At 47.2% G+C, this 14096-nt stretch overlaps 1 protein-coding gene across 1 annotated transcript; it reads right to left on the reverse strand.

Annotated features, from left to right (window-relative positions):
* Window positions 1–12195: 12195 nt before the first annotated feature.
* LOC105061079 (flavonol 3-O-glucosyltransferase UGT89B1) lies at window positions 12196–13895 on the reverse strand. Its single transcript, XM_010945029.4, has one exon. The coding sequence runs from the start codon at window positions 13761–13763 to the stop codon at window positions 12339–12341; it is 1425 nt and encodes a 474-aa protein (XP_010943331.1). The 5' UTR covers window positions 13764–13895; the 3' UTR covers window positions 12196–12338.
* Window positions 13896–14096: the final 201 nt, after the last annotated feature.

Below are 14096 nucleotides of genomic sequence, written 5' to 3' on the forward strand. Positions count from 1 at the left end.
ATGGAAGAAATTATGGTCAGACCGTCGTCACCTACCACATCTCTGAAGCACGCTTGCCACATGTCCGAAGCATGCCATGTGCGCGTATTAAAAAAATAGAAATGGATAAACCCTAGGAGATTATGCGATGTTTATCAAAACTATTCAAATACCCCTAAGGTTTATCTATTCCTATATTCTTAGTATTTTAACGTGCATGTGTAAGCACGCATGACATGCTTCGAAGATGTAGTAGGCGATGACGGTCCGATCATAATTTCTTCTATGGTCGGTCTGATCATAGAAGTTTTATCCATCTTTTTCTCTTTTTTGTATGATTGTGTTTATTTATTTCTTTTGGTACAGGCAGGTGATCACGCAACTTTAGTGTGAATACAACCCATAAAGTTAAAAAACAAAAAATTCTGCAAGGCCCATGGGCTCATCTCATCCTGTCGTCAGGTCCAGTTTCTGGTATGCTCAGCAACATAAGAAGCGATCCAGTTTGCCGCACTGTTCGCCTCCAAAAAGATATGTCAGACCAACACCAAGACAAACTCTCGGAGAGATATCCATACGTCACAAAGAAGTGGATGGACCTCCAGTTGTCTTGTGTCATCCTGGATCTAGCCGATTACACCGAATCATCCTTTACATAGATCCTCTCCACCTACAGCTCTTATCTGGCATAGATAATATCCATCCAGATGGCTTGAAGTTCTGCTCCTGGGATGGAGGGCTTAAAAAGATATGATCCTCTTGCCGCCAGCATTTTGGCATTCGGCCCCCAGATGACAAAACCAATGCCACCCCTGCCATCCCTGACACTACCATCAAAATTGATTTTGACAAATCCCAAGGATAAAGGCTCTCAAAAAATGAATATAATCTTTCGGTTTGCTGCAGGAGCAGCATGGGAGTCCTAAGACTCAGGAGCATCAGAGAATGGGCCAGCAGCATTGAAAGAACAATACTCTTCAACCAGACCCATAGCTCTCTTTAGCATTTGGTGTGCAGGCATCACCTCAACATTGAAGATCAAACTATTCATGAAAAGTCAGATCTGATAAACAATATACACCATCCTCCCTCCCAAGGTATAGGTCGGCCCTTCAGTTGTGCTCCGATGAATCGCATCTAGGAAGGGGCCCAGCTAGAGGCCACTACTCACCTCCTAGGGTTGGTCCCTTGCCCTCCTCCAAATTTGTTTCGTTCTCAGACAATGTAGGAGGACGTGCTCCATCGACTCCTCCAAACCGTAGATCGGGCAAAAAATCGGAAGATCTATACCCCTATCCCTGAGTAACATGCGCATCAGAAGTCGGCTCCAAACAATCTTCCAAATAAAGAGCCTCACCCTTCGATGAATAGCCATCCTCTAGATCCATGTAGCCTCGATCCTCCTGTGCGGCACCACCTTGCACATTACTGAGAGGTCCCTTGTATGAGACTTAGCGCAACAAGAATGGCCCCACACCTTCAAATCCTGGGTCCGATGGATAGGCATCGAGATGGCAAGAATTTGATCAACAAGCAGACTGCCAAAGAGATGGATAATGTCCTATGCTCTCCAGCCTCTATCATCGGTATCTAATAGGTCATAGACCCACAGATGGTCGTCCATCTCCAAGTCGGCTACCTGAAGAGAGGCAAGCTAGAGATCCAGGCATCTTGACTCATATCAACTGATGCCTCATCCCCAATCAACCTTCTGATCTGGGCCAGTACTGCACAGGCACGGGCATAAATCTCCCTCCAGATGATAGAGCATTTGCAGATAGCCTATATCTAGGACCCCTGACTCTACACTCCATACTATGCTAGAGAAGAAATCTAGCTATATGTCTGGCAATCACAGGCTCCCTCCTGTCCAACAGGAATTGAATCCCAAGGCCTCTGTCCCTCACAACTAGCAGACCACCTCTAAGAACACTAGATGGATCCTCCGACCATCATGCCTTGAGCCCCATAAGAAGTTTCAGAAAAAGCTGCTCTAACCTCTTAAGATAAGAGCCTGGCACCACCGTATTTGTCAAGAGATAGATCAGAACAGAGCTCAGGATCGAACTAGCAAATGATATGCAGTCCACACCCTTCAAAAGAAGTCAATTTAAGGACTTTCATATTTTGTCCATGTTTCATGCTCGAACCATTCTTGGACCATACATGTTGGCAAGATTGTTGGTCTCTTGTGCCATTGGTGATTCTATCATTGTGGCTTTTCCAGGGAGGTCGGATTGTAGCTTCCACCCGATCTCCATCCTCTATCATGCATTCTCTTGCATGGATCTTAAAGCGGTCTATGCTTTATCATTCATCTACTTACATAGATCTTAAAGTGTTTCATCTTCTATCATCCATCCACCAATATAGATTTCAAAGCATTCCATTCTCTCCCATCAATCCATCTATACAAATCTTAAAGCACTTCATCCTATGTCATTCATCCATCTATATAAATCTCAAAGCACTTAGTCCTCTATTATCTATCCATTTGCAGAGATCTCAAAGTACTTCATCCTCTATCATCCACCCATATGTGCAGACATCAAGGCACATGCACAGGTCTCAAGGCACTCCATGCTTTTTTATTCATTCACATGCATAGATCTCAAAGCACTCCATCATTTATCATCATCCATCTTCCTATATCTTAAAGCACTCTATTTTATATTATCCATCCATCCATATATATCTTAAACTACTCTATCCTCTGTCACTCATCTATCACATATATCTCAAAGCACTCCATCTTCTATCATTTATCCACTGCATAAACATCAAAATACTCCATCCTCTATCATCAATTTATCTACACAAATATCAAAGTATTCCATCCTTTATTATCTATCTACATGTCTAGATATTAAAGTACTCCATTCTCTATTATCTATTTATTTGCATATATCTCAAAGCACTCTCTCTATCATTCATTTGCTTGCATAGATCTCAAAGCAATCTGAGCTTTGTCATCTATTCATCTGCATAAATCTCAAAATATTCATTGATCTCTATCATTCATTTGCATGCATAGATCTTAAAGAAATGTGTCCTTTATTTTTGTCATCTATTTATCTACACAAATCTCAAAGTGCTCTATCTATGTAACTCTCCTTTCTATCAAAACAAAAATTCCTTGCTAAGTTGGTAGGAAGGGTAATTCTAAAATTTTGTAAAGGTTTAGTTTATCAAGTGATTTTTATGTGATAACATTTTGTAATAGGAATAGATAAACCACATTGCGACGAATGTCAATTTTGGTGGCTATTTGATATTTTTAAATTCTTGGGGTCTAAATATAAATAGCTCAAACTTAAAGGATATCTTTGAAAATTTCTAAAAAAATAAAAGACCATACTCCCCATAGTAAAAGGATTTTTCAATAAACACGCAACTCTAATTATTACAATTGATCTCATGTGGCTTGCTCCTAGTATCTACAGTGCTTTCTCTGATCATGTCCACTCTAGCATTTTTATTTGCACCAATTTTTGATATTTTTGTGTTTTAATAATTCTAGCAAGAGCAAAGCCTGACTCCACCCTTGCATCCACTCCACTAGGTACTGCTCCATCTTTTGTTGTTTGCTTATTTGAAATTCTCAAAAATTTTCGCACATGGCTGCCTTTGCATGCAAGGAAAAAAAGGGGCAAAAAATGGTATAATACTCAAATGAAAAGGGCTATATCCTTGGCTCCTTTAAGGGATGGACTTGGAATAGATTTATTGTTTTAATAAACATAAATTCTTATCATTGTACTTGTTAATCAGATCTTTTATCATTAAATGAACTCATATTTTAGTGCTCAATGAAAATCTGCCTCACTAGGCTATTTCCTCTCTCTATCTGCTTGGTAAATGAGATACAAACCTCTTTTATCATTCTTAGGGGAGATTTGGTGACTGCTAGGATGCATTTGGTTTGTGTCTATTGTGGTAGATTTTTAGCTCGGATTGGAGTGGCTGGAGTATGGTAGCGTACAACAGGATCGACAGCAAGCGGACCTGCAAAACAAGATCCCAGCCAGATTTAGTTTTAGTGGAGATCCTCCGATACTCAAATCAGAACCTGAAATAGATGAGAGGGAGAGAGAGCCAAAGGTGCGATACCTCTTTTTTGGGATCTCAATTTTCTCTTTTATAGAGGAATTGCGGAGAAAAAAGTCATGGGAGGTCATTTCAGCTTCTTCGGGATCACTATTCTGGGCTGGCGTGATTTGACAGGATCTTATCTAGTGCTCAGCCAGCCATTCTCAGGAGTGACTTGATTTGATGTTGAGTGATGTAATTGGAGGGGACCATATGAGGGTCTCTGCTAATCATTCCGAATGCTTCGATGGGACTTGACATCCTGTCATGTGGATTGCTAGAGATGAGGGTCATTGGCCGAGGTGTCGTTTAATCTCGATCAAGGCTCATCTGTGTCACTGGGTTGGTCGCTAGAGCTTCACTCGCTGCTCTACTGATGAGTCTCGAGTGGCATAACCCCATAACACTTATCTCTCCATTTTTGAGTCCAAAGTGGTCAGTTCGGGTGAAGTAATAGACCCTCTTAGCCCAACTTTGCGGATGAATCTAAGTCGACAATGCTCTTTGGGTTGGTAGCTTCAGACGGGCTTCTAGTGTCAATCGTTGTGGTTGGTATGAATTTAGAGACTTCGGCTTGGTCTTTCTAGATGTCTTCAAGAGCTCTACAGGCTTTGACCTGGGTAGTCCTAGAATCGGGATATCTTCGGAGTGGCAGTGGTTGCACTAAACTTACCTTCGAAGGCCCTAATTGGGAGCAAGGTGTCTTCAGGGGGTCAAGTAGATGAGCCCTCCCTATCCTTATCCGCATGCTGCCTCATAACTTTTGCTGTATTTAAGGAGAAACCAACAGTTTCTAAGAGAATTGACTCAAGAGTCACCTTGGGTCCATCCTAGCTTGCTACGAGATGGATCATGATGGGTTTTGAAGCATCTTCGTGAACCATTCCCTAAGACTTTAGGTGGATAAAGGCACTATTATGGGCCATGATGCTTGGCGTTCCAGAGTTTGATTGGTGGCATAGCCTGGTTGCTTGAAGATGGGGTGTGTGTTGCTTGGGTCTTATATAAATGGACCCTTTTGCCAAACGCATTTGTCAGAGAACATTTCTTTGCCTTGTAGTTGTGGAGCTATCACTATGAACCGTGAAGGAGGCTATCAAGAAGAAAGCAGTGGTGCCCCATGGAGAGCCTTCGTCCAAAAGGGTGAAGGGGGCTCAGCTCGAGCCCTCCTCTCCACACTAAGCCCCGCCTATCCCTCGGCCGCCTAGAGGTCTAATCAGGCCAAGCAGAGGCGCTTCTCCTATTGCATGTAGGGTGGAGCCCATCGGACGTAAGCTTTTGTCGAGGCCAAGTTCCATCGCATCGAGGAATACATGATCTCATTGGACTTTAGGGAGGAGCTCGTGGATGCCTGTACCGCCACCTTCATCCTGGGGTTCGAAGACTGTAAGGCCTGCCTGGGTGCATGGTGCCGAAGCTGGACCTTAGGCACCTTCGTCCTGACAATAGTAACTAGAAGATAGGTGCCTTTTCTTTGAACAAGGATTACCTCCTTGTCCCTTTTATATTTAGTAGTCTTTTTGGCATCGTTTTGGGCACCGTTTATGTAAATATCTTAAGAAAAACTTGCATTTCTTTTCTTGAATCATCATTTCATTTTTTTTGGGGATGGGGTCCTTAAGTCTTGTCAAGGACAGCCCATTGGTATCCTTGGATCCTATCCAGGACAGGATTTCGGTGCCCTCAGATCTAATCGAGGGCAGTCCTCCTGCATGCTTGGCTTTGGTCAATGGTGAGAACATTATTGGCATTATTAGGTAGCGTTCAGAGGCCTCGGCCCTTAGGCCAGGATACCTCCACGAGATCGGTCCACTGATCTAATTGTTTGAATGTGTTTGTATCCTGTGGTTGTGTTCGGTACCATCCCATATACTTTTTCAGGGATTTTTGCTAAGATATACCTGATCGGCCGTGTGTTGGATGATGGCTTTTAGTGCTCGGGGCCCTAATAATGATGGCCCACTAGAATGTCCCATTGGGGCCCAACTTTTCAGGGGACAATCTTTGAGGCTTCATCCTTGGGGACATACATCTTGTAGTTAGAAGGAGTGGTCGAGAGTGATCAAGCCTAGTTTTTCTATAAATTGGGCTTTTCTTGGGGCTGAAACCACTCGACTGCCTTCTGCTATGCCACTCTGGCTAGTGCCATGGGGTTGTTGCTACTCACTTTTAGTTGGTGAGAGTTTGCCTTGGAGAAGTATGCTGGCAGATGTTTTTGGTTTGGAGTGGGTGGTATTGGGAAGATCCGCCGCTCTACCTACTGAGTTGTGGTGGCCGCAGTTGGGGGTTGCTCTAAGATTGCAATCCCATAGGGAGGTCTCGGATCTCTCTCAAGGGTGACCTTGCTCAACCTATCGATGCAGCTTTTCGGCCATCGTCGAGGGTGCAGCTTCAAGGCAAGTGCATCTTGGCGGGCTGTGGGGCTAACATCGTCGAGTGTTGCCTTTTCATTGCATCAACCTCATGTATGGCTAGTGGCAAAACTTGTATTTTTCCTTTATTTGCTGTAATGAATTTTGTTTGGCTGAAGTTGTTGTACATCAAACCTCATTCCTGAAAGAACCATTCCTTTGTCACGTTGATATGATGTTTTTGGCTTATTTGGGAACTTGTCCGAAGTGTCATTCAGCTGAAGTCATCGATATCTCCACTCAACCCTCTTGTTTGTCGGGATCAAAGTTGATATAGCTCACTGCTCGACCTGCTTGTAGGTAGGGATCGGGCTATTATTGAAACCTCTACTCAATCTATCCATTGATAAAGATCAGAGTTGACACAGCTCATCGCTCGATCTGCTCATAGGCATGGACCAGGCCATTGTCGAAACCTCAACTCGACCTGCCCATCGGTAGGGATCAGAGTTGACACAGCTCACCACTCGACCTGTCGACAGGTAGGGATCGGGATGTTGTTGGAACCTTCATTTGACCTGCCTGTCGGTAGGGACCGGAGTTGATACAGCTCACTACTCGACCTACCCATAGGCATGGATCGAGCCATTGTCGAAACCTCCACTCTCTCTGGCTATTGGCAGGGATCGAAGTTGACATAGCTCATTGCTCGACCTGCCTATTAGCAGGGATCGGAGTTGACATAGCTCATTGCTCGATCTATCCATAGGTCGGGACTAGGCCATTATTGAAATCTCTACTCAGCCTGTGCATCGGTAGGGACTAGAGTTAATACAGCTCACCACTTGACCTGCCAGTAGGTAGGGATCGGGCTATTGTCGAAACCTCCATTTGACCTATCTATCGACAGGGATCGGAGTTGACACAGCTCATTGCTCAATCTATCCTAGGTAGAGATCGGGCCATTATCGAAACCTCCGCTCAACCAACCTGTCGGTAGGGACCAGAGTTGACATAGCTAACCCCTAGACCTATTCGTATGTAGGGATTGAGCCATTATCGAAGCCTCTGCTCGACCTATCCATTGGTAGGGATTCGAGTTGCCACAGCTCACCGCTCGATCTATCCATAGGCAGGGGCTGGGCCATTGTTGAAATCTTTACTTGACCTATCCGTCGGCAGGGATCGAAATTGACACAACTCATCGCTCGACCTCCCCATAGGCATGGACTGGTTCATCTTCGAAACCTCTGCTCGACCTGCCCGTCGGTAGGGACCAGAGTTTTGGCCAAAGTTGGTGAGCCAACATGCCGGAGAGCATTGTAGAATGTGGGATCCATGGAGCTTCTTCTATCGACAAGATTGCTTCAAGTGGCATGTGGGGTCCCTGAAGGGTTAGCCCCTGTTGCTGCGCTAAGTGGCACGTGGGGTCCCGATAGGGTTAGCTCCTGTTGTTGCACTAAGTGGTGAGTGGGATCCCCATAAGGTTAGCCCCTATTGTGGGGTCCCCATAGGGTTAGCCCCTATGATGATTGGAGATTTTGCTGGGCCCAATATCCGAGGTTTTAAGCAAGCTGAAGATCTTCTAGGAAAAGCCGCATCCCTGTGGAGTCTAGGGAGGTGCAACATTTAATGCTGGTGCTCCCTAATAACGACACTTTATCGAAATGGATAATTCGGGAGCCTAACCATCATAGGGCATAGCCTCCAAAGCGGCATTCAATGCACAGTCAGCGAGGAGTAATTGAGAGCATTTAATTCCGTCTTTATAAACTGGACTTCTGTAGCTTGAGGTTGGCATTCATCCAAGGTTTCTTACGATGAGGAGGTACCGTCTCTCTCCTCGTCAGAGGGCGATCGATGTTTCACCCCAATTGGGGAGACTTTTGCTACCACTGGACCAACCTCCGAGCATCTTTGGAGAATGCTTGGATGCGGGCATCTTGGCATGGAAGGTGTTGGAAATATCCACCATTTTAATGAAGGAGTCGGACTAGTGGTCATTGGAGGTGCTTCGGTGCCGTGCTCCAAAAAGGAGCCTTCTATCTTTTTGAGGGAAGCTCCTTACCTATCGACCAGGCAGTCTTTCAAGCGTCTCCAATGGAATATCTTAAAGGTGGACGGTTCCTTAGGGGGGTGCTGGCTACGCCTTCCCCAATATCCTCTCCCAAGGACCGTCGTTCCCTTCAGGGAAGGTCCTCTGAAATAAATGTCTCTGAGATCTTGGGGGTATGACCCAAATTCACTGTCAAACTGACAGTCGATAGCATTAGTGGGCTTCCATCTTTGTAGTCTTTGTTATTGTAATCTCTGCACAAACAATGTTATTATGGCAAATAGAGAATTATTTTTGTTATTTTTGAGTTTTTATACTTTCAGGATTGCTTCTTGTATCTTTGCTTCAAGTGTGGTGCTATCGGGGGGTTGTACCCCCATTCTATCAATATCTTTGATTGTGGCTCGGCCTGTCTACTTCCAAAGAGTCCTGTGCAACTCTGATTCAGCTCATCGGGGGATGAGGGGTACTTCGATGAGTGAGGATCGACCCACTCATGAATGAGGAGTGCTTAAGTGGTTGCTGAGGGTTCCAAAGGGGGTTAGCCCCTTGGCTGCCTTTAGCCTTTTGGCTTGTATACGGTCTGTAAAAAGCTCACAGATCAACTTCATTAATAAAGCTAAACAATTTACACATTTTACTTACAATATGTTAGGAGATTCTTGGAGTTTCATGTTCAAGAATTGAAGGTTCCATCAGGCTCTCCATTCGGCCTTCGATGCGGTTCACTGCTTGCTCTGTTCATGCCTCAGAGGTCGGACATCATGTTGATAACTTTGATGGTAGGTTGATTGTTCTCGCACTCATTGCGTCGGTGCCAGGACAGTTCTTCTAGGGTTTGGTTTTGCTGCTTCTGAACATACTTTTCGAGATATCTCTAGCAGATGGAGGCTTCAATCTCGTCCTTTAATTGGTAGCATTCCTCGGTATTGTGGCCATAGTCATGGTGGAAGCGACAGTACTTTCACTGATTCTACTGGATCGATGGGGTCCTCAACGATGGAGGTCAATAGAGATAGCCTTCACCCTTAATCTCCATAAGAATTTGGGCTCGAGGGGCGGCCAACGGAGCATAGTTATTGTAGCACCGAGGTGGGCTTCTCGTCCGTGGAGCCTTGACTGATTGAGAGGGTTCCCACGAGGCCTGGTTCGGGCACATCTTCCCACATATGCCTCTTTTTGTTGAAGGCCTATTCTTCCAGATGCACAGCCCAACACTCTTTGACCTGTATGTACTTGCAAGCTCGGGCTAAGAGATCGAAATAGTCCCTAAGATATGTCTTATCGAGGGAGTATATGAGATGCTCGTTATGAAGGTCTCACTTCAAAGCAGACATAACGATGGCCTTATCCAAGTTGCACACCTCCAGTGTAGCCACATTGAAACGCACCGCATAGCCAAACAAGGACTTTCCCTCTTCTTGGTGGAGGGAGAAAAGAGTGTCCGAAGTCATCGATTGGGCTTGGTGTTGCCAAAATAGGTAATGAACTGACATTCGAGTTGCTTGAAGGAAAAAATGGATTCCCTGATTGGGGGGTGGAATACCAAGTTTGCACTACCTTCTTCAAGGTGATAGGGAAGACAAAGTAAAGGAGGGCGTCTGAAACATCCTGAAGCATCATGAGGGTCTTGTAGTCCTCTAGATGATATAAGGGATCGATAGAGCTATCATACGGCTCTATTATAGGCATCCTAAACCAGCTAGGGATCAGTTCCTACAAAATGGAGCAGATGAAGGGTGGCAGAGAACTAAAGCCAAGGGTATTGTTGCCCCCCGGCTGCCCATCTGGACCTTTATGAGTCGGCGCTCGATCTCGCGGATCTTCTGCTCGAGGTCCCCATCCCAATGAGATTGTCCTAGACAGGAGGTACAGTCTGGGGTCGAATCTCGATCGGAAGGGATAGGAGATCACTGGCGTCATTGGCCATGGGTGGACCCATGGCAGGAAGATGGTCGCTGATTGGGGGAGGCCGTCTGGTGCATCTGCCGAGAAGGATCTTTCAGGACCAAAGATTGATCTTGACAGCTATGTCAGGACAGCACTGTCCGAGGAGCAGGTTGAGATAGCTATCGTCGTTCTGTAATTTGTTGCAGGTGCTGGACGGCATTCATTAGTGTCTAGACTTGATGGATCAGGTTGTCAAATTGTTAGGTTCCGCTACAACAAGCGGCTGCTCCGATTCCATCGGTTGATGCGAGGCGAATGGATGGGCGACTCCACCCTACCCCCATCGGGAGGTGGTGGAAAGGTGCAGGTACTCTCTCCCTGGATCAACCTGTGGCCCTCCTTCTAGCACCAAATCTGTTGCAGTAGATTTCTGAGTCAGATCGGAGTAGTTGGAGTGTGGCAGCGTCTGGCAGGGTAGATGGTGAGCGGACTTGAAAACAAGCTTTTGGTCGGATTTGGTTCCAACAGAAACCCTCCGATGCTCAAATCCAAAATCTGGAATAGATGAGAGGGAGAGAGAGCGAAAGGTGCAATATCTCTTTTTCGGGGGTCTCCATTTTCTATTTTATAGAGGAATTATAGAGAAAAAAATCGTGGGAAGCCATTTTAACTTCTCTGGGCATACTATTCTGAACTGGTGTGATTTGATAGGACCTTATCTAGTATGCAGCCAGTCATTCTCAGAAGTGACTTGATTTGATATTGAGTGATGTAATTAGATGGGACCGTATGAGGGTCTTTGCTAATCATTCTAATACTTCGATGGGACTTAACATCCCGTCACATGGATTGTTGGAGATGAGGGTCGTCGATCGATGTGTCGTTCATCTCGATCAGGGCTCGTCCGTATTGCTAGGTTGGTCATCAGGCTTTACTCTGGGGATGAGTCCCGAGGTTGAGCTAGCACAACCCTATAACGGCGTCCCAAGGCAAAATCGAAATCAATTAGGATGAGAATCAAAATAATCATACATTCCGATTCTTTAGTTTACGGCTGAAATTAGAATCAAGTAAACAAAGAGGTATTTGGAAATCAACTAAATAAAAAGTATATTTTTGAAAGATCAATTTTTTCAATAAATTTGGTGGAATAAAATTTGAATACTAGAAAGAGAACCGGGAATTAATTTTGGAGCAGTGGGATTTTCAGAGCCTAACTAGAATGGAAACGAAAACGAGATTTTCATCCTCTTCTGGAATTAGAATGGAAACGAAACGGAAATTACACAATTCAGAGCCTGACTCTCTGTAATAAAATATATGTTTATTATCTCTCAGCATCTGTCCCTAAGGTCCATTCGCGAGACTAACGAAGGGTGGCAGGTCCGTTAATCTTTTTTTGAAACTGTCAATTCAAGCTGCCAACCCCGTGGCAAACCCGACTAACGACTTCCCTTCGTGTGAACCTACGCCCCACGCCAATTCTTCCTCCACTTGTAATGGGGGTGATCCCTTTCGTTTTACAAAGAGAGGGAAAAAACAAATTCCAAACCCAAAATGATAAATCTAGTATGAGAAAAATTAAGTATAATTAAATCTCAATTCCCTGAAAACTGAATACATTTAACAATTTAGTGTGCCACAAAAAATCATGCAATAGCTTATGTTGGAATCAATACAGAATAAGAAGTTATACAGATAATTCTATTTAACCAAAATGATGATTTTCATGAAATAGAGAGAAACTATCCCTAAGACATGCATTTTTAAATATATTAAAAAGAGAAAGATAATTTCATATATATGATAAAATCCAATTAATCACGACAATGGATAAACTTACTTCTTCCTTTTTATTTCTTCAATCAAATATCAAAAGAAAACTATTTCATGAAATAGAGAGGTCATAATCCGTACTTCACGATACATCCATGTATCCCAAATATAAGTTTAATTTATAGACCACTTCACCTCTACGGAGGCAGCTCGGAGAGGTCCTTGACCATCTGCTCCAGATCCCGATACGAGCTCCCCCCTTCTGCCACCGCCTCCGCCGCCTTCCTCCCCAGCTCCGCCACCCGGGCCCTCATCTCCGGCCACGCCCCTTCCGCCACCGCCTCCGCCATCACCCTCGCCAGCTCCTCCGGCTCCGGCGTCCCCTCCACCGCCTCCCCGACCCTCACCGCCACCCCCAACTCCTCCACCAGCAGCCTCGCGTTCACGAACTGGTCCGCCCCCATCGGCCATGCCAGCAGCGCCACTCCCGCCACCGCCGCCTCCAGCACCGAGTTCCACCCGCAATGCGTCACGAACGCCCCCACCGCCCGGTGGTTCAGTATCTCCACCTGCGGTGCCCAGCCCCGCACCACCAGCCCCCGCCCCGCCACCCGCCCCTCGAAACCCTCCGGCACCACCGCACCGCCGCTGCCGGCGGCCCACACGAACCGCGCACCGCTGCGCTCCAGCGCCGCCGCCAGCGCCAGCCCCTGCTTTTCTTTCGGCGTGTACTGGCTCCCGAAGCAGACGTACACCACCGACCGCGGCGGGCAAGCGTCCAGCCAAGCCGCCACCTCTTCCTCCGGGACGGAGCTCCGGCCACCCCGCCCCGTCGCGGGACCGGCCGGGGAGATGGGCCCCACCGCCCATACGCGGCGATAGGCCCGCTTTAGGTGGGCGAGGAAGGGGCCCTCAAGGGCGTCGAAGGTGTTGATGGCGGCCCCCCAGCTGCCGGTGACGTTGGTGAGGAACCCCTCCCGCACAAACTCCCAGTCCGGGTCACCGGCCCTGAACCGGCGCCAAACGCCGGGGAGGTGATCGAAGGGGAAGACCGGAGAAGAGGGGAGGTCCGAGAGGACGGTAAGGGCGTCGGGGCCGTCGCCGTCCTCGCGGCGTGGCATGCGGGGCCAGAGGTGGTCGATGGCCGAGACGGCGAAGGCGCCGGAGGAGTAGAAGACGATCTGTGGGACTGCGAGGTCGGCGGCGAGGCGGTTGGTCCAGCCGAGGAAGAAGTCGGAGAGGAGGACGGAGGGGGGTTGGGGATGGGATCGGGCCCAGCGGAGGACGTCGGGGCTGAGGAGGGAGAGGGCGCGGATGAGGGCGGCGGCAGAGCCCTGGGGAGGGAGGTCGCGTATGTGCTCGACGCCTGCCGGGAAGGAAGAGTGGGCCGGGAGGGGAAGGGCGAGGGGGCGGGCGGAGGGGACGGCAGAGAGGAAGGAGTCAAGGAGGGGGAGGTTGGCCGGGGTGACGAGGACGGTGAGGGAGAGGGTGGCGCCGGCGGCGGCGAAGCGGTTGGAGAGTTGGTGGGCGAGGTCGAGGAGGGGGATTAGGTGGCCCTGAGCCGGGAGCGGGACGAGGAGGAGGTGGACGGCTTGACGGCCAGAGTCCTGGGAATTCGCCATTGGGAGTGATGGAAGGGGAACCGGGAACTGGTGATTGATAAAAGCTTTTCCTCAAACCCTAGAGAAGTGGGAATTGATGACGGCTTTGGAATTTGGACAGTCAAACCCTAGAGAATTTTTTTGGGCAGTCAAAAAGGAGAACGTTGATTCCGCCTAAAACTGGCATGGTGTTTTTGTTTCGTATCATGCATGCATGGTCATGGTGCGGTGGATGCACATGGCGCGGGCGGGACCCGTGGATGAGGTCATCAAAACGCAGTTCATGAGGTCATGCTATGTATATGTGGTGGCAAGCTAGTGAGCTGCAGACGTGGTTGGCCGTGGAGGGAAATT

The sequence above is a fragment of the Elaeis guineensis genome, chromosome 1, assembly GCF_000442705.2.
Source record: "Elaeis guineensis isolate ETL-2024a chromosome 1, EG11, whole genome shotgun sequence".
Classification (NCBI taxonomy): Eukaryota; Viridiplantae; Streptophyta; class Magnoliopsida; order Arecales; family Arecaceae; genus Elaeis; species Elaeis guineensis.